Raw genomic sequence first — 21,399 nt, 5'->3', positions numbered from 1 at the left:
CAACTTGAGTTAGTTAAACAACACATAATTATGACAGTGCAATATAAAACCTCTAGCACTTGGGTATCATTCACACTTAAAACGTGGCTGATAAATGAATCTGTTCCTCATCATTTAAGGTCATTTACAGCATCTACTGAGAAACATACCTACGTGTTGCGTTTGCAGTAGGCAAGCATTAACACTTCTCCAGATCTATTTTAATAAAATCAACTTGTGCAATTGTTTTCTTTATTAAAATCGATTCGCTTTTATTATTTTTCCGTACTTTTTATTACAAAGTTTTCACTGTCATTTTCTTTTTCCATTACGTCGTGAGTAATCTTACTATTTTCATTTTAATTCATACAAATACCGTTCCATTAGGTAATTCGTTCAGTAATTTCAATATTATTTTACTATTTTTATAACTCGATCACGTTTTCAGTCGATTCTTGTCCTCAGTTTTCAATCGCCTTTATTTATCTGATTTTTTTTCTTAATAAACCATTGCTTATTGACTAAGTCAGTGGTTAGGCATGTGTAACACAAGTTCCAAGCACCTCAGTTCATGAAGATTTGTTACATCTTCAATCGATTTCCCATATCTAATTAGTACTCTATTCTCATTCCAGGCATTGCTCACTCCGTGGTCACAAAATACGTGAGCTATGCTTTGTAGACATCTATAAACGAATGCCAGTAACCTACGAATATCCTCCAGTTTTAATATTTATATTGCACATTTATAAGGTACAATCAATCAAACTGCTGTGTAGTAAACTCGGCCTCTGGTTAGAAGGCGGATATCTTGCCTACGTCACAAGTGACTCATGTTAGCAAAAACAAACCGAGCCTTGTGAATCCGTGCCGAGACTTCGTGAGACACCAGATCATTAGGACTGATGAGACTCTCAAGATAAGTAAAGCAGTTTATACATTCAAACACGTGAAAATCAGACTGGCTTCAGACCTGGTCGTGGCCGCATTGACCACATACCATTCGTCAGGTTCTAGAACACAGGCATGCTTATCAGCGTCCGACGATGGTGGTGTTTCTTGACTTTCAAGCAGCATTTGACTCCGTTGACCGAGAGGTTCTGTGTCAGTGTCTGTCATTGAAAGTTGTACCTCAGAAGTACCTAAACCTTGTAAAGGCTCTCTACTCGGACACTACCAGGCGAGTCAGAGCTTATGGTCAGCAGGAGACCCTAGGTTTAAATTTTGTACTACTCAGTACTCATCAACATTGTGTATCTGTGGTATTCTGGAGAATTGATTGTCCCTGTGAGGTCTGGACCCCTGCCTTATTCAACTCCTCAGTCTGAGATGTTATGTTTGAGATATTTTGCGCCGCGGCTAATCTTCTGTTGATGATATCAGTTTTTCCTATGATATTTTATGGTATAAGATACATTCATTTTTAAGTATTTGAAAAGACGTTGTAATGTTTCGTTTACATTGTAGGTTCGTGAGCTTGAATTATTGCATGATAATTATGCGAAAAGTTGTAAAGCAAATCAAAGAGCTTGTGAAAAATATGAAGCTGCTTTAAGAGCTCTTAATGAAGAACAACAAAAATCTGCTCGTTACCTAGAAGCAGCACAGGTTAGTCATTAGGTCTTATTTCAAGCTAATCCATTGATATATTGCGTTTGTGTGTAACATACGATATATAAGAAGTAATTAAAATTATTATTATCACTATTATTAATGGCTTTATTCAATATTGTATTTTTGGTACAACATGTAATTTCAACAAGTTTCCTATTCTTATTGCTTGATCGATCCTGACGATAAATATTGAAATCTTGTAGTGATATTGAGCAATCTTATTGAAAGTCATTTAACCATGATTCTTAAATTGTGATTGCACCACAATTACGATACATGTTTCGACTTAGTAGGAATTGAAGACAGTCCACCTTGCCAATTAGTGATTGCCACTTAGACGGATCACAGTACTGACTATGTTTTAATCTGAAAGGATGGAGAAGATATGTAGCTCAGTTGGGTGCTTTTGGTTTTGTTGAGTTTTTCAAACTACATAGTTCAATAGACAAGCTTTAATTGGTGGTGTGGACAACACGATTAACTTTACTTCATGTTGAAATAACCCAACAACATCAAATGTTTTTATGCTTACTAACTAACTACCGAGTATTTTGTTGGCTTCCTATGAAATCTAAACAAATTTAATACTATTGTATGCTGTAGAAAGTAATTTAACCATCAATCGTTTAATATGTGGTTGAAAATTAGTGATTATCCCTTAGATTCTATATATTGTACAAATTTCGATATATATTTTATCGCGTGGTTGCTTGAGTCACATGAGTAGAACAGATTAAAGTCTTTCCTATAAACGAATATCTCTCCATTATACATATATCCATCTAATTGCGATAGTCTCCAAATTTTTACTTTTGTAAGGTTACATTGAGCCCTATAACATACATTCAATTGGGCAAGATTATGTCTTGCATTCTTCAACCGGCCAATAGTGAGTTCACGAAATGAAGATAAATTGCCTAGTTTCTCTACCTTTGTGTGTATTTATCATTTCAACTGCTCTTACAAAGCTATTTATATAGTAGTAGCTCTGCAAAATTCAGCTCTGTACAATAGAACTGTCTTGTCGTTCATTTTGGAAATTGTGACTTTGATGTTGACAGACAGTTGTTTTGAATTACAGATGCTTTCCATTCGTAGGATTATTGTTCTCGCTTTCTCAAACTACCACCTCATTTCTACATCGGACCCCCCCATTTTTATCAGTAATGGTCACCAGGTATATAAAGCTTTTCACCTCTTCCAGAGCTTCTCCATCAAGTGTCATTGGGTTGGTGTTCTCCGTGTTTTATTTGTGGATCTTGCTTTTCCCCTTGTATGTTGAGGCCTACTACTACAGAGGCTGCTACTACACTGCCTGTCTTCACCTGTATTTTTTGGTGTGTATGGGATAAAACAACTAGGTCATCGGCGAATTTTAAATCGTCTAGTTGCATCCATGCTGTCCATCTCATTCCGTGCTTTCCCTCAGATGTGGGGGTCTTCAAAATCCAGTCGACCACCAAAAGAAATTAGACAGCCTTTTCATACACTGCTCTTCACTCAGAATGCATCTATCAACTGTCCTCCATGCACGACTCTGCAGTGTAGTCCATCATAAGTATTCCCTATTATCGTGACAATCTTCTTAGGTACACCATATGGTCGAAGGTGGTTACTTAGGGTTCTCCTATTCACGCACTTAAACGCCCATTCATGGTCACGGAAGTTGATGTATAGTGAAGAGTTCCACCCATCTGATCACTCAAAAATGATTTGTAGCGTCACGGTCTGCCCTGTAAACGACCGATCCTCACAGAATCCAACCTGTTGATCTCGAAGTTGTTCTTTTAATGAATTTTTCATTCGGTTTAGCAACACTCAGTTGAAAACGTTCCCTGGTACCAATAGTAGTGTGATGCCTCTGTAGGTCTCACACTGGCTGAGATCTCCTTTCTTTGTTATCCTGTTGAGGTATCCTTACTTCCAGTCTCTTTGTACTTGTTCTTCCTCCCAAATCGTCTTCAAGAGAATGTGGAACGTGTTTGCAGTTACTTCTATATGTGACTCCAGTGCTTCAGCTGGTTTATTGTGAGGCTCTACTGCTTTCCCACTCCTGATTTGTCCGATGGCCATCCTAATTTCTTCGATTGTTGACGGAGTGACAGTTATAGGAAAGTCTTCGTATGCGACTTCGATGTCCGTTCTTTTCAGTGGGGCTGGTTTATTTAAGAGTTCTTCAAAGTGCTCTACTCGCCTGTTTCTCTGTTCTTGAATCACAATGATTGGCTTGCCTTCTTTATCTTTGACTGGTCTTTCTGGTTTACTATATTAACCTGTTAGTTTCTTTGTTGTATCATATAGTTTCATATCTCCTCCTTCTCTTGCAGCTTTTTCATCTGTCGTTGCTAGGTATTTCTGGTTGTCGGCTTTAATGCTCTTCCTCACTTGCTTGTTTGCTTCTGTGTACTCAGCTTGTGCCTTGACTTTCTCTCTTGTTTGACTGTTGTTAATCGCTGTCTTCTTATTCTTCTTTTCTTGAATCTTGTCTAGGGTTTCCACAGAAATCAATTCCTTATGATGATGCTTCTTGAGGTCCAGAACCTCTTGGCACGTTGAAGTTAACGTTTCTTTGATACCTTTCCAATTGTCCTCTAAAGTAGATTACTCTTCTGTGAGTAGATTATGTAAGGCATGGAACCTTTTGTTGAGTTGTACCTTGAACTCGTTGAGTTTGTCATTACCTGGAAGGAAGTTTGTATTGAACCTTTTTAATGCTGTTTCTCCCATTGTCTAATGATTCTTTAGCTTCAGTTTGATCTTGGAAACCACCAGTGGGCGGTGATCTGAAGCTATCTCAACCTTCCTCTTTGTTCTCACGTCTTCCATTGACTTTCTGCATTCTTCAGCGATATAGATATGATCGATCTCAATCTCTGCAGTGTGATATGGTGAGACTTATGTAGCTTTGTTTATGCGTTTATGGAAGGATATTTTGCTACCTATAACCATTTTGTTAAATGGATATAAATTTACAGATCTCTCACCGTTCCCTTTCCTTTGCGCTAGTCCATGTTGTCCATGATATCTTCATACCTAGGGTTGTCCATTTCGTCCTCACTGTAGTTTTAATCTTAACTTTTCAAATGTTTTGTTACTTACATTGTTGAGTGTTTCCATCACCATCTAATCGGTATTGACTTACTACTCGTTTTTAAAATGATATATATTAGTGTAGAGCCCTGATGAATACCTAAATACAAAAATGTATTTCTTTGCTCAATTTGTCTTTTTTAATTCATTTTATCCTGGATTTGATCTAATCTTTATCCTACTCTACATAACTTGGTCAGTGTACAGTTTATTTTTTCATTTCATACATAGAACTATTAGCATGATACACATCATGTTATATTTTTTTTTAAAAAGAAGGTGAAATTCATGTTAAGTCACATTTTGTAAATCATTTTTGGAAAAGTTTAGTAAATATCTGTTATTGTACTTGTAGACAGAAAACAGTAAGAAACGAAGTCATATGGTCAATTGTTTTTTGTTTATTTCTTCTGTAAAATAAAATATTCAAGAAGGTAGTTTCATTTATTACAGAAAGAAAGAGAGAGAGATAGGGTAAAAGGTGTATACAATGAGATACAACAACATACAACTAGTCGATCATTTTTAATTTGAACAGTTGTAAATTTGGTTTTATTTTCAGATTGACAGTTATTATAGAATAATAACAGCTTAATAAACTTAGATTGGTAATATGTTCAGATTTTAATGGGAATTCTGACAGCAAATTAGTTTGTTCGTATATATATATATATATATATATATATATATATATATATATATATATATATATATATATATATATATATATATATATATATATATATATATATATATATATTAGTACTTTTCTATGTGACAGATCTATCGTCAAAGTCTTCTAGTTTAATATTGAAAATGATTGGATATAGCAACAAATTCAATCTGTAGAAGGAAAACTAATCAAGAAGTTAATGTTAGATTCTGACAATGTTATATAATTTCTTGACTGTTTGATTTTTTTTTATTCATTCACTATATCATATAAACAATTGTTAACAATCACTAACCTGAAAAGTGTATACAACACTAACAAATTCTGATTTAATAATATTCCTTTATTTGAATGCTGATGATTATGATAATGGGTTTTGTTTATTGATTGAAGAACATTCTAGAAGTATCGGACACTATATATTAAGAGTCAGAAATATATGATCCTAACATTTTGTTGACATTTTAAACATCAATGTAGCTGCTGAATTTGCCGATTAACATTCATCTGTATTATTTTTTTGATATTTTAAGACTAATCAATCTTTGAGCTCAGGTCAGGTACGTGAACTTCGTAGGTATGAATTATTACACAAAGTTAGTTAACTAAGTAGGATTATGAACTTGTACTGATTCAAACAAATAGGAAGCGTGCTGCTAATTTACTGATTATTATTTCCAAGTCCGGTGATTCCTTAATCGACAATTTTTCAACTTAAGACTGTAGTTTAGGACCAAAGTGACCTGATAAAATCCATGAAATTCATCAGTCTCCGCAAGTACTTGTAATAATCATTACTAGTTTTGTTTATACTAAAAAAGTTTCACAGTTTTATAAACCGAAACTGTTTTTTAGTACTAAGTAAACCAGTTATGTTAAACAAAGTTAGCTAAGGTATTCTGTCGGATTATTTTACGTATTTTTTACGTAGTTTTTTGTTTGTCACTTATCTTGAATTGTTTATCTTTTCATTGGCCATTCTTGTGAATTTTCTATTCGATTTGCATATGTATAGAAAAAACTAATGATCCATCCCATAATTACTACAGATCACACTAGTGTTTTAAAATTTTTGTACAGTAAATTGTGCAAATGTTGATTGAATGTTTTGCGTCAAAATTTTGTTGTCTAAAAAATGAATCAAGGAATATTGATTCAGTGCGAAGAGTTCTGTTTCGTCTAATTCACCCTCAAGACCGTACGGTTGCAAATACGTTCTTCTCACAATGGTAATCAACAATGTGTTTGGTAAAAACAGTAATTTATTAAGCATAGTAACAAAATCACAGAGAAAGATTCATTCGTATAAAGAAACTGCAAATCTGTTTGGTAGGACTATGGATATTCATTGAGAACATCATACACATTAGGTAAGGGAGTAATAATTATGAAACAAGGGATTGAGTAACTTCATCAAGCGAAAGGTTTAAGTTAACGATAATATGTAATCGAAAAGAGTTCAGAACTGAAATAAGTCGGCTTGTGATAAATGGTCAATATTGAAGGAAAGGGAGGAAATGGTAATGACTTTTGGAAACAGGAGGTCAAGACTACTCGTGGCGCGGGTGTTGTTTACGAAATCGAGAGGACGAAAAGCGAATGTCCGGCGCTTCAGCTGGGTTGGTGGACATGGAGAGTCCACCTAGGGGAGTTGGAAAACCCTGATTCCAAACCAATGATGTACATGGGCTCCAGTATCCTGAGGGAACAAATGGAGTATGAACCAATTGTTGTTCACCGGCTACCATGGGAATGCAACTCCTTACGATGCTCCACTGCCTTGTGGATCAAACCTTCAGGTCGAAGGCTCTGGGTGTGGCCTCCTCAGAAAACCACCTGCTTCGGTCTGGGCGCCCGGGCAGTATCACAGCCCTCACACATATCAAATTACATCTGTGTGGCGCACATGTATTTGGTGCCTCTTTGTATCAATATCTTTGTGCTAAAGTAAATAAAAATAAGATTTCTTTTGTATGCACAGCCCTAGCTTTTCTAAATATGTAACAAAGGATTAAGCAGCGCTAAAATGTGGCAGTTTATTATCATTGGCAGATCTCCATTTCCCTTATAAATGACTTTGAATGTTGAATCTGTTTCGATTGGATGACTCATGTTCACAAGGTGTTCAGTGATGAAACTGGGTGTATGTATTTCGTTCTGAATCGTCATTGGTCGTCCTCAGTTCGATCATATAAGCTACTTTTTTACACCATTGGCCAGGTTATGTTTACTTATGTAATTATTCTAATCACCTTTTTGGCTAGTAATTTATCACATAAATTATCATTATTGTGTATAAATTTTCTTTATGAATTCTTGACAGAATGCTAAAGAAAGCGCTCATGCTGCGACTCAACGAGCAGCATGTGCTAGCAGTGAAGTAGCTCAATTACGTGTTGAACTTGAACGAATGACTCAAGCTTATAGAAAAGAACAAACAAAATGTACTGCCACTGTAAATAAATTAACTGAGGTTAGTTGTTTTTTCTTTTCTTTTATTCTGCTCTTAATCTAATTAATCTAATTTAATTACCTCCCTTTTTACATAGTCGTTTTCTATAAGAAATGAATGTTGTCAGTTTACGACATAACATGCGGTAATTGCGTATTGTACATGAATGAGAGGGATCTATACGAACTAGATACATCCGATGACTAGTACATTACAACAATCCAAAGCCAATAATCCGTATTCATATAAGAGAGAGATGAGATTTTCAGAAGAATTTTTCATCCTTAATATGGGTTAAAATTATAATAGAGCAGCTCTACTAATTTGGCAAATAACATGATGCAACAAAAATGGCAAACTAAAAATGATAAAAACCAACAGAATAACAGCAAAGATCAGTGAAAAAATATGTTTGCAAAACGTTACCGCGAAATTCCTTGGATTTCAGAATCACTCTTTCTATTTATCAAGACTAGATAATTTGCAGACCTTTTAAACTCTGTATTCGTGTAGATTGATAGAAATAGTGCGTAGTCAAAACATCATTTTGTGAGCAGATTGATTTACAAAAAAAATACTTTTTAATGAACAGATTTCCAAACGACAGAATAATTAGTCAGCAAATAAAATTATTCAACACAATGAATGAACGCAGTGATAAGTAAACTAAATGGCACATCAAATATAATATTAAATACACATTTACTTATGATATGGAATTTATAGGTTATTGGCAAATGTATTAAATTGAGGTTTTATTTATTGCTGCTACATTGATAAATGAGATTTGTTTTTTCTTTCTTTTCCAAATTCACTATAAACTTGCATATAATCCACGTATTCGTGTTTTATTTTTATTTTTCTTATTTTGAAACAAACAATCACTATTTAACTTGCGGTGAAAGAGATAATAAAACACTAAAAAAAAGAAGAAATATTTCAATTTATAACTCATACAAGCCATTACACATTTTTCCAACCATTAACTTACTATATCGCTAAAATTGTTTTCACATACAAAACTTTAGTCTGGCTCATCTAATACACTTTCTACTCTTCTTTTTTCTTGTTTTGATCATGTCAACGGAACGAAAGGTTAGAAAAAGTTGTTTTCTTCAAGAGAGATAAATGTTTTTGCCATATGTTCTCTCTCTCTCTCTCTCTACATATATATATATATATATATATATATATATATATATATATAACATCAGTATTGGCATGTCATTTCCGTAATTATCTAATCTTTTCGAATTAATTATTCTTCCCCTAATAATTACATGTTCCATCTACTAACTTGATATAGTTAGATTTTCTGCAAAACATTTTTAATCCTTTGTCTGCACTGTTCCAAGTGGGTTTTTTTTCACACTGTCTTCTATCTACTTACTTTCTATAAAACCTATTCACAGTTGTTTTTTCTTAACATCATCCTCTATCAAATAGAAAAGTTCATTGATGTTTATACAGATTTTCACACTAATCTATTTACAGTCAGGTGATTTTGTGAGATTTTAACAAAGTGGTTTGATTGGCTCTCTGATTTTCTTAGCTTTTTCTATTTTCTCAGGTTTTGATGAATCGCGTTAGTTAGTTAGTTAGTTAATCAGTTACCTTTTTTTAACTAAGATTGCCAAAAAATCTTCATATTTCTTTACTGATTTCTCCAACAAAGATACATCTTGTCAATTTACTTGTTACTAGTTTTGTTTTATTTAAACCCATTATCACTATTTTACTCGGATATCTTAAATTAAAATCGGTTCCGAAATTTGTTAGGCTATTATTTCTAAAATATAATTCAAACTGGTTTTAGTAAAAAATGTTACCTGGTACAGTGTTTTTAGCAATCCAAGATAGTTGTGCTTTTTTTCATATAAGTTCAGTTGTTAATTGTTAAATCTTAGAAACTTTCATGATCAGTGTCAGAGAATGCATTGATAATCTTGTTGTAAACGATATATATATATAAAATCGAAAGTCGATTTTGTAATAAACGCTAACAATATTTTGATTGGTGATGACACAAAACGATTTGATCAAGAGACGTCTGCAATTAAAATTACAGCTGTAAATCTTTCAGTTTTCCTTACAACAAATTTTTTAAAACTCATAACAATTGCCACTTATTTATCCTAGAAAATATCAGGGTTCATCTTTTCTTCATGCATAGCATTTGTAAAAAACACTTTGAATATAACTGATGACGGATACTAAATGTTTACTTTCTATGACCTATGATTACAACTTGAAATTCGAATAGTAAAGTGTCTTATAACCTGAAATTTTCAACATATTGGTGTAAATAGCTTAAAATGTCTTAAATTAGAAGTTGACCTTTTAGTTTCTGAAATTTACCAGATTTCCCATTGTTTCGTCATGTAAAATTTCTGCGCAATACATGTTTTGAATCAATCATAGTCTGTTCATTCAGTGTTTCATTACAGATAATCTTCAGAATGTTAACTTGATTTCTACCACTTTCATTTCATTCCATTAGTAAACCTTTAAAAAAACGTTCACAATCTCAAGAAGATTATTATATTACAAGATATTCAGACCTGTATAATTTAATATTGCAGTCAGAGATGCTGTCTTTTCTACGACAATTTCGTAATGACATTTCTATCATAAGATTCTCTTAAATATACTAATTATTTAGTAGTTATGAACTGATATCTTTTTGACCGCTGCTCATTTCAGACCGGGTTTTGTAGACCACTAGACCAAAACCCTAGAAGACGTATTTCTTACCGAATGTCTGCATAATATAAACTCTGATGTTAGATAGTGAAAGGAAAATTAAGTGCTTGTGTAAATTCAGCTCACCTATTTTAATAGTTATTGTGAAAATCCTCCAATAAACAGTCCATCAGGTAGCACAAACTTAATTCAATGATAGATTACGACTTAATTTCATCGTCACTATCAATGAATTATTTTCATTAATATATGACTGGCTTCTTCACGCTTCTCAACTGTATATTTATTCTTTTCTTCTCATAATTCCCTCTTTAACAGGTTATGTCTGGTAAAAATCCGGATACATTAGAATTAATGTGGCTTGCAAGTTTTCAACAACAGGAACAAGAAGCTGGTGGACGAACCGTCAGTCCATTTTCTCTTGGCTCCAATTCAGCTCGTGGTAAAGTAGCCAATTTGAAAGGACTAGGTCAACAGAAACGTATGACTTTACAATTAAATCAACGTCACAAGGAAAATAAACGTTTAATATCTGAAATTAATCGATTGAATGATGAATTATCTACATTACGGAAAGAAGTATGCAATCATTTAGTTAATTGTATTTTTTCATAATTTTTTTTTAGTTTTTTCGTTTTAATTATAAATTTCTAACAGTAATTTGTATGTTGAAGATCTAATGCATAAAAAATGAAATGAATTATTTTTTCCTTCAAAGATTTGTCAGTTGATATAAGTCTTGAATCAAAATTTTCAGTTAGGAAAACAAAGTCAAATCAAAACTTTATTCATTCATTTGAAAGATTGAATATTCAAAGAATAGAAATAATAACGTTTGTTTGAATTATCTAAGTGTGTAATTCAAAAGTGTGTCTTTCGAAAATTGTTCTAGATTTTAATCCCACCAGGTATTCATAGTCATCTATTAAGAAACTAGTTGAAGTGAAAGGGAACATGCATCATCTACATTTATCCTATTTCTTACTATGTGTAATGTTGATTTACTTTTAGAAATTAAGGTATCTTTCCCAATATTTTAATCGTTTTCCTAAACCTGTTTATTTATTTTTTTATGTCATCAAACTTACTTTCCTTCAGTTTCGGCAAGTTTAGATATTTGTTTTCTAAAAATAATGTCTATAATAACCAAACATAAATCCGGCTGATGAGTCCTAAATAGAAGGAAGCCCGCGTTCTGGGCTCCACTGCTAGCCATCATCCACCTTCCCGTACAAACTTCACTTGGTTTTATTACTATTAGATTTTCAACTGCTTTTTATTTTAATGATTGAATTCGTGAATCGGTCTGAGGGAGAGCACCATTGAAAACCTAGAAGCACTGGATGGCTTTCTCATCCCATTATTGACTCCATGAATTCAACTACTGCTACTACAATCTCCACAAATCCTCATTCTCATAATGATCGTGTGCTCACTAGTGAGTGGCTTCAAGATGCATTTCCTGGAATTCTAATGAGAAGCCGTGACCACTGGAGTCCGGTCCGTGTTAAGTGGTGACAGTTATTCACTTCAGACGATGGATGAAGTGTTGCACAAGATCATTAATCGTTGGGTGCCGGTTCAGTGGTGTAGAGGTTAAGCGTTTGCGCACGATATCAAAGGTCCTGAGTTCGAGTGCCGCGTGCGGTGTCGTAGGTGCGTAGTGTACTTCTGAGGACTCTGCTACTAGGATGAAACAGTCGTCCAGTTCTTTCAGGTTTTCAATAGTGGTCTAGCTTAGATCGGCTCGTGGATTCAACTTTTAAAATACTGCAGTCTTCATAATTGTCCATTCTTCTTTTTATTTGTTCACTGAGGTTTTTTAAAAGCTTATTTAGTAAAATATCTTTACTAGATCTTATATTAAATAATTGTGACAAATCAAGCTGTTCATATATAGTTTGGTTGTAAGGATAAAAGTTGAAATACTGATAGGAAATCCCGTTTTTGTTACCATTTTTATTTAGTTGTTTATAGACCAAATTGAATATTAATTACTGTTACAACAACAATGTCTGTCATTTCTTTTTCCATCATTCTCAAGTGCTTACGTCACTTAACTGATTTCTCGATAAAAAAAAGTTTCCATATGTTTATGTTTACATGGATGCCACAAAGCTGTGTTTCAATTCATGTTTAATTAAATTGAAATACATGCACATATATTGACTTCATATCAATACAAAAATATATGTGTTTATACCTCAATCTATTTATGTAAACAACACTTTTATCCTCTCAAATTGATATAGATTGAAAATCAAATGTTTCATAATTATGAATCCTGGGTCGTTTATAATTTAGTATAAAATTAATTCGTACTATCTATATAAGGTCATCTTAAAGGTTTTTTTTATTTTAATATTTCAATATTCGTGCTTCAACCTTGAGGATAGTTAATGAAAGACGCCGAAGTAAATTTTTTTTAAAAAAAAAACCCAACTACATATACTAACATGGTTTGATAATTGTTATCGTTCTCTTCAGCTAGATTAAACGTATATGTTGTTATATAAACTTTGTAACTAGAACAGTTACACGTAATAAGTAAATTTCTTTTCTATGAATTTATTAAGCTATTCCATTTATATTTTTATAAAAATCAGTTTATTAACTTTGACATTAGATTGAAATGATAAATTGGGTTGCATGTCTCACGATCGATCACAATGTTCAAAATTCACTCCTTCACTCTTTTTTCTTTAGATTTTGGGTTTCAAAATTGTTTTCTATTTTTTCTTATTCCATGAATCCATTTTTACTTCTTGAATCTTTTCCATCTCTAATCTTTTTTTTATCACCCTTTATACTTCTACTGTTACTCTGATTCTTTATATTGATAATTTCATCTTACATTTGTGTGAAATCGTGTATTAGAACATTTAATTTTTCACTGAAAGATTGGGAAACTGAAATTCTATATTGTCTACTTTAGTTTAAACAGATGATCAGTATCAATAGCCTTCATGTAATATGTATGATTTAAAGTTCAGTATAGAAAAATAACAATCCTCATTTAATAGTTTAAGTTAACTTTTAATAAATTAATTCATGCTTATAATTATGTAACATGATGACAAATAAATATTTTTATCCTGAAACAGAATTACACAATCAATGGTTCTATTTTTATGTCGGTATTGCATTCCCTGCGTGTGTGTGTGTTTTACGTTTACATAATTTTCTGTTGTTTTTTGTACATACTTTTTTAAGTACGAAAGCAAATTACACTCAAATGAATTGCATACAATGTCAATGGAGTTAGAATTGGCTTCGCTTAGAGAACAGTTGCATACCATATCAATTACAAATTCATTATCACAACAATGTATAGATAATAATGAGTCAATTAGATTATTGCGTCATCATAATCATCAGAACCCTTCATCTCAACAGCAATTAAATCAATACTGTCATCGTAATAATATATCATTCAATAAATCTCTTCTCACTTCTGATATCCCTTCTAGTGTAGCAAACAACGATAATAGCAATAATAATAATATCATTACAAATATACATAACGATAATATTGATTGTGATTTTACATTAAATAAATCATTCGGTGTAACACGTCCTACTTCTACTATACCGCCAACTGTAAGTACGGTATTTTTATTAATTTTTCGATTAGTTTGTGTCTTTTTTTAAAAATCTTGTTCTATTGAAAGGAAGAGCTAAATATGATAAGTAGTATAATTGAACGAATATTCAAATTGATGAAGCATAATAATGACAATTTGTGGACAGTATTAATTTGTATCTAAATCTAAGTAATGACTGATGTACTAAGTTCCCTTTCTATTCGAATTCCATTCTCAATAATTTTATCTTTTTAAACTAATAATAATATATCAGTTAGTCCGTACTATTCTCGTGCTAAGAAGATCCAAAGTTACTTAGTTTTTGTAAATAAGTTTTAGTTCCTCGTTGTCATAATAATCACGAGTATGATATTTCTAATCCCTGTTTCCACGTGCTATCAGTTTTTTGTCACTTCACGTTTGCTAATTTTTCTGTTTCGAGGTCATGTTTTTTTTATTACATATTGAGAAGATTGTTCCATTACAGTTTGTCTTAATTAAATACAAACTTTTCATATATGTTGCTACCTGATTTATGGGGGAATCTACTCGTTGGAGATGGTTATTGAAGTGTCGTGTATGTCAGTTGTATGTCAGTTCAAAATAGATTTCGTTCGTATCAGAATCATCTCGATCGTGTTCGTAAGTAGCAGTTTTTGTAACTGGAACCCGAACAAATCGTGAGGTACAACAATACCAAGCCCAATGTGGAAACCGCAAGTGATTTATTTTGAGATTAGATACAAAGTGTTTAAATAAACACTGTAAGTCGTGGTCTAGGGAGGCTACTCTATACTGACCGGAGCAACTAGGCCGTCATTTGACGTCGGTTGCTACTCGGAGATTCTTTGACGCGGACGCCACAATCGTAATCGTATTACATAGAACGACTTAAAATAATGTGAACGTTTTATAAATTTTTAGTGGTAGAAAACTGGGGATATTCTTTTTCACACCAATGTTTATTTAAAAAGCACGGTAAACAATAATCACTTTTAGTTAGGATAGGAAGTTTCATGGGCATTTTTCGACCTATGGTTAAGAAAAACACTAGAAAAAAATACAAAAGATTTACTGGTGTCTATTGTATTATGATTCAGTCGTCAAAAATTTAATTCAACTAACATATAATACTCATTTTGTAGTCACTTTTGACTGGTTTAATGCGTAATATAAACTCTATCCTTGATTGTTACTGTTCTAGAAATATTAAGAACTATATATTTAAGAGACAAAAAATGGAAAAATTCAAAGATGATCAACAACTCTCATCTTTTTTAAAAGATAGACGTCAAGTTGTTGAAAAATTTTAGAAGCTTCAACCTATTAGTAACATTTTCTTTTGAAACCTTTGTTGCGTTTAATTTCAATAGATAAATTATGATTGAAATATTTGTCGAATGTTTTCAGTTTCTCATGTTTTTATATTTTAATTTCGCGATTTCACCGTATTGGATTTGATTGATATTATTGTTATACCCGCATATTTATACAGATTCACGAATTAAGTTAAACTACTATATTATGGACGTTATTACAAAATACATGCATGATTAGGTTTATACAGAAAGCAATATTACATGTAATGGACAGAGATATATAGTCAAATTGTTTGAAATGATGCGGTTCATCGATCGTTTTTGACGGGCATTTTGTCACAAAGATTACAACTATGTAAAGCAGCAGTTTGAAACCATAATTCTTACGAGTAGAGAGATTATAAAATCTTATTGGTGTATGAATAGGATTTTTTTCTGTTGGCATTACAGATAACTAGTAGACAAATACTAAATTCCACTGACTTAAATAGACATTTGAATAAATAAAATCAACCATGGATAAGTAAGATGTGAAATATTTGTAAAATGGTGAGTTCGATAACTTTGTTCAGTAAGAACAATTATAAGACATTTAATTTCCACTCAATTTCACTAGTGAAATGAAATATAATCACAGGTATTAATATTTTTATGACAGTTTCGAAAGAGAGGTAACCATCAATGTAGAGATGGAAAGGTAAAAGTGATTTTATTTCATTGACTTATTGTAGTAAACTATCCCAGAGTCTCCAATATTTGCTTGCAAAGTAATTCGCATAGATAGAAGATTCAATATGAGACTGTTTCAGTTATGATAAAAAGCTACAAATACTGCATATTGGATTGCAGCAGTGGGTGTAAAAGTTGGTTTATTCAGAATTTCTTTTTAAAAATTAATACTTTTTCAAAACTTTTATTTTCATGATGACCATGTTCATCAGTAAAAGGACTTACAAATTTTACTTTATTTTCAGCCTCATTCATCTGTTTCACAAGAATCTGTCGTAAAGTATCCTATTATCAATAATTGTGGTACTACTGCTAATAATAATAACAGTAGTCATTTAAAACCTTCACCACTTAACAATACATGTTCATCAAATAACTCTCGTAATTCTACCGAAATGTTATCCTCCTATACATCACCTACTATTGATGATCCTTTAGTAAGCGATTTCAAATTCTATGGTATCCTTGAGGTTGGACCAAAGCGTGGGAAACGGAATAAACTACATTGGGAACCATGCTTTGCACAGGTGAATGCAATTTGTTTTTGTTTTAATAGAATATGCTTTATTTATATTTTTTATCTTCATTGAGGTTATCAAACTTTTTACACGTTTTTTATGTTATAAAAATAAAGTTCATGAGCATATCCACAACCTTAACATGGTAGACGAGCTTATCTATCGTGAAGACTCGATCTATCTGTACTCGTTGGAAAACCCGTCCCAGGCAGGTCTGATGGAAAGCGGTAAAACCAGAAGCAGTAAAATTAGTGTTTTAAAACAAAATGATGTTAATTACTCTGGGCTGTGATTTCAGATAAAGTCATTCTTCAGACGAACAGCATTTCGAGCACTGCTGTCTTCTCACAACGAGGGAAAGTATTAAAATTTAACCCTAAAAATAACATACCATCTGCCTCTACGAATTTTCATCGCTGATTATAGGGCCTGATAAGTATCAAAGTAACGTATAGAAAAATAGTCGAATAAAGGCCATATATGACCAGCCCCAACTTGTTTTTTTAAGGTCCGATGTCATGCTCCAAACGCTCAGGCATCTCAACAAGAAGTACCCCACCATGGTGTTGGCAAACTTAAAGTGACTACCGCACATACACTTCAAAATAAGAAGTTAACTTAGATATGCATTGTAGGAGAACCATGTATTGGTCATCTTGTTCTAACTGCTTAATCTAAACATACAACCCTTATTAGTTACTTGAGTTTGCTATATCAGAATAATTCTGTAGTTGAGAGTTTTTTTTTTTCATACATATTCTCAAGTAGTTTTGTTCGTATTTGTTATTTTTGACGTTTACTCTTCTCCATTTCTTAAAAGACTAATTGAACGAATAAATATATTAGTTAGCTTAAATAAATAAAGGTAAATAGATTACTACCGTTAGTACATTTACATCTAGTCTATTGGTGAGTTATTACTAAAGTAGCTTAGTTCAAAGTATGCGTCTGAGACTATTTAAAAAAAGTAAGCACAACAGGACAGGTGACCTAACAAAATAACTCAGCAAACCCATAATATTCACTTAAATTTTACAATGTTATGATGGCCTAGCTTTGTTAATCGATCACCCTGATAACTTTTGTTACACAAATCCCAACGGTGTATGAATCCAGAAGGCGACAAGAAGTGGCGACTACAATTTATTACTGAATAGCACAGATAACAAAGTTACAAGCACATCGAGCGAATTGGAACAGAGAGGTTGATGTGTGTGAGCGAGCGAATACATGGACAAATTTATAGTCAAATCGAATCATGGCGAAGCGAAGACAATTAATAAAATTCAAGAATACTAGTTTATACAGGAATGATAGTGATCGTAATAATAATATAAAGAAATAGAAAAATTATTATTATTATCATTATTCGAATAACACTATCTGTTATTTAAGTTAACTGAAGAGCTTGACAACAATTAACCATAAGTAAAATTAATGGTAGAAGAGTTGTTAATAATATAAGTCAATCGACACCAATAAATAATCAATTTATAAATTTTTTTTTATATGTTGATTTCAAATAATTGGTAGAAGCGGCTTTTTTATTATTATTTATTTTCGATAGAACAATGAGAAAATGGAGTTAATCGGGAAAAAGGTGATGTATTTGTGTTATCCGTTTCGAACAATCTGATCACACATATACTTGTGTATGTTATAGTGCAAATACATCACATTTTTTCAGATCAACTCCGTTTTCTCATTGTTCTATCGAAATTTATATAAGGGGCTAATTGCTTTGAATTATTTCTTTTATCTAAAAATCTAACGAGTTATATTGTTATTATACTCTTAATTAATTCACAATTAATATCAAATTAGCTAATAAATAATAATGATTTAATTATACTTTACAAAATTCCACTTTGATTTAAACAATTAGATAATAAGTAGTTATAAGTAGTTTGACTAGAATTTGATTATTTTTTTTAGAGAAAAATCTTGTACTTGTTTATTAAATTAAATTAACATTAAATAATAATCAATACCATTGAAATGAATGAATGGATTTTAATGCCAAAAATAATATCCATATGAATAGATTATTTCTTTTTTTTTATGATCGTACAAAGTATGAAGAATTTTAAAGAATATTTATATCTTAAAAATTATTTTTTTCAGATGGGTTTTGTGGATATTATAGTAATTCCAATGGTTAAAATCACGAGTCAGTTGAAGCTAGACCACCATGGAAAACCTGGAAGCACTGGACGGCCCACAATAGAACGAAACGGCCGTTCAGTACTTCCAGGTTTTTCATGGTGGTCTAGCTTCAACTGACTCATGATCTTAACCATTGAAATTATTTTTTGTTGAAGTATATGATTAAAATCGCTAGATATTTACATACAAGTCTATCATATAAAATTTTGTAGATAGTTATTAAAACTTTTCACTGATTAACTGTTTCATTAATTCCTTACGCCTGTTACCCCCAATGGAGCATAGGCTACTGACCAGCATTCACCAACCTATTCTATCCTGGGTCTTCCTTTCTAGTTCTATCCAATTGGTGTTCATTCTTCTCATGTTTGTCTCTATTTCTCGGCGTAATATGTTCTTTGGTCTTCCTCTTCTTCTTTGGCCTTGAGGATTCTAAGTGACGCAGTTGGGTGCTTTCCTCAATGTGTGTCCTATTCACTTCCAGCGCTTCTTCCCCCACTGGAATCTGGTTTGTTCTCTCCCACAGTAGGTTGTTGCTGATAGTGTCTGGCCAACGGATCCGAAGTATTTTACGTAGAAAACTGAATAAACACTTGTATCTTCTGGATGATGGCTTTCGTAGTTCTTCAGGTTTCCACCCGATACAGTAGAACTGTCTTGACATTTGTATTGAGAATTCTGACCTTGGTGTTGGTTGACAGTTGTTTTGAGTTCCAGATGTTCTTCAATTGTATATATGCTGCTCTTGCTTTGCCGATCCGCGCCTTTATGTCTGCACCAGATCCGCTGTGTTCATCAGTGATACTCTCCAGATATGTAAATGTTTTTACTTCCCCATCAAGTATGACTCGATTGGTCCATGTTGTGTTGCATCGGAGAATCTTGCTTTTCCCTGCGAAGTCTAGATCGTCCAGCTGCATCCTAGCTGTCCATTGTATCTCATGCTTCCTCCAGATGTTGACGTCTTCATAATCCAGTCGATCACCAGGAGAAAGAGAAATGGTGAGAGTAAGCAACTTTGCCTGACACTGGTCTTAACTTCGAACGAGTCTGTCAGTTGTCCTCCATGCACGATTTTGCAGTTTAATCCACCATAAAAATTCCGCATTATGTTGACTATCTCAGGCATGCCGTAGTGTCGAAAAAAACCTTCATAGTATTGTCCTGTCCATGTTATCAAATGCTTTCTCGTAGTGAATGAAGTTGATGTAGAGTGATGAATTTCACTCAATTGATTGTTCTACAATGATCCGTACTGTTACGATTTTGGTCGTTACACGATCGAACTGTTTCGTTGATTATTATTATTTCCACATATATATTGAATCGTCAATATTTTTTCATGTAATTTCTTCCTTTTGTCTCTATTTCGTTTTTTAGCTATCACGGACTCATTTAATGTTATGGGATATACCAAGTGATTTATGCAAACGTGTACATGAATTACAAAGTAAATACTTAGTTGTATCTAATTTTGTTGCATCTACAATCAGTTCAAACATAAACAATTTAACTATACGTTTAGAAATGCCATTGAATTCATTATATCATGTACGCTCGGTGAATTCATGTGATGTATGCCATGAACGTGTTGAAGATTTGCCTCGAGTTTTTCAAATTATCTATGATCGTCAGTACTTGAGTACTAGTACTAGTATTACTAATAAGAATAATGCTAGTAATAATAATAGTATATACACTGGAGGTATGAAACAATCTTCAAGTGGTAATGCAGTTAGTAATGTTGGTAAAATGTCAAATACAAGTCATTCAGGTAAATCAATTATTTTCTTTATGCCTGTTTGTCTTCCTTTTGCGTGAGTATATTGATATTTTAAGGTTAATTCGATTCACGGTGGTTCGGATTATCCCTTTGTTAATATCTTTATTAAAAATTGATCAGTCTTAGTTGGCGTATGTGCATCCTTTGCTGATCGCCTCGATATAGTCATTATGACATAAGTTTATATAGAATAAATGGAATATGACAAGCAGCGGAATCCAAGATATGCGATCCAAATCATTTTAAATTGAAGTAAAACTTATACCGCTTCACTAGTGGACAACCCTCTCAACTCAGTTGTTAAATGATTAACGCGATAGCGTCTAAAACAGAAGTACTGGATTTCGAATCTCGGGGTAGATTTCAACTCTGGGATGCAAGAAAATCCTAAATAGGATAAAAAAGCTTCCTGGACTGTAACATTAGCCAGTCTATCTATTCTATATAAATTTTATTCTTCATCATGGGCTAACACCCGTCCGCAGAGATATCCGATCACCGTAAAACACCAAACAGATGTTTGCCATTGTGGTTTCAGACTCTTGGACAGTCCGTTCGTGCTCCACCCATTCAGGGGTATTTAGGTCCAGCAATAAACATAATACTTTTAAACAATCCCTTTGAAAATCAAGCAGTTCACACATTTCGAACTTCATTCAGTTTGCTATATAGCCCTATCATTAGTGGTTCTGTCTAAATATCTCCAATCTGGTTGACTTTACCCATTTATGACACCTCATTAAAGCTTTAGGACTGATTTTCAAGTTAGCCACTAATGAACATATAACT

The 21,399-nt window shown here is 32.8% G+C and overlaps 1 protein-coding gene across 1 annotated transcript in view; it reads left to right on the top strand.

Moving 5' to 3' along the window:
- Positions 1-21,399, top strand: part of ROCK1_1 (CDC42 binding protein kinase) — an 89,557-nt gene that overhangs the window by 53,166 nt on the left and 14,992 nt on the right. Inside the window, exons 11-16 of the mRNA XM_051212310.1 lie at positions 1,447-1,587; positions 7,680-7,829; positions 10,830-11,090; positions 13,725-14,111; positions 16,389-16,670; positions 20,208-20,601. Coding sequence (XP_051072480.1) covers positions 1,447-1,587; positions 7,680-7,829; positions 10,830-11,090; positions 13,725-14,111; positions 16,389-16,670; positions 20,208-20,601 — 1,615 coding nt within the window. The remainder of the gene's footprint in view (positions 1-1,446; positions 1,588-7,679; positions 7,830-10,829; positions 11,091-13,724; positions 14,112-16,388; positions 16,671-20,207; positions 20,602-21,399) is intronic.

Source organism: Schistosoma haematobium, chromosome ZW (genome assembly GCF_000699445.3).
Source record: "Schistosoma haematobium chromosome ZW, whole genome shotgun sequence".
Taxonomy (NCBI): Eukaryota; Metazoa; Platyhelminthes; class Trematoda; order Strigeidida; family Schistosomatidae; genus Schistosoma; species Schistosoma haematobium.
The sequence above is the reverse complement of the archived record's forward strand: the minus strand, read 5'-3'. Positions and strand labels throughout refer to the sequence as shown.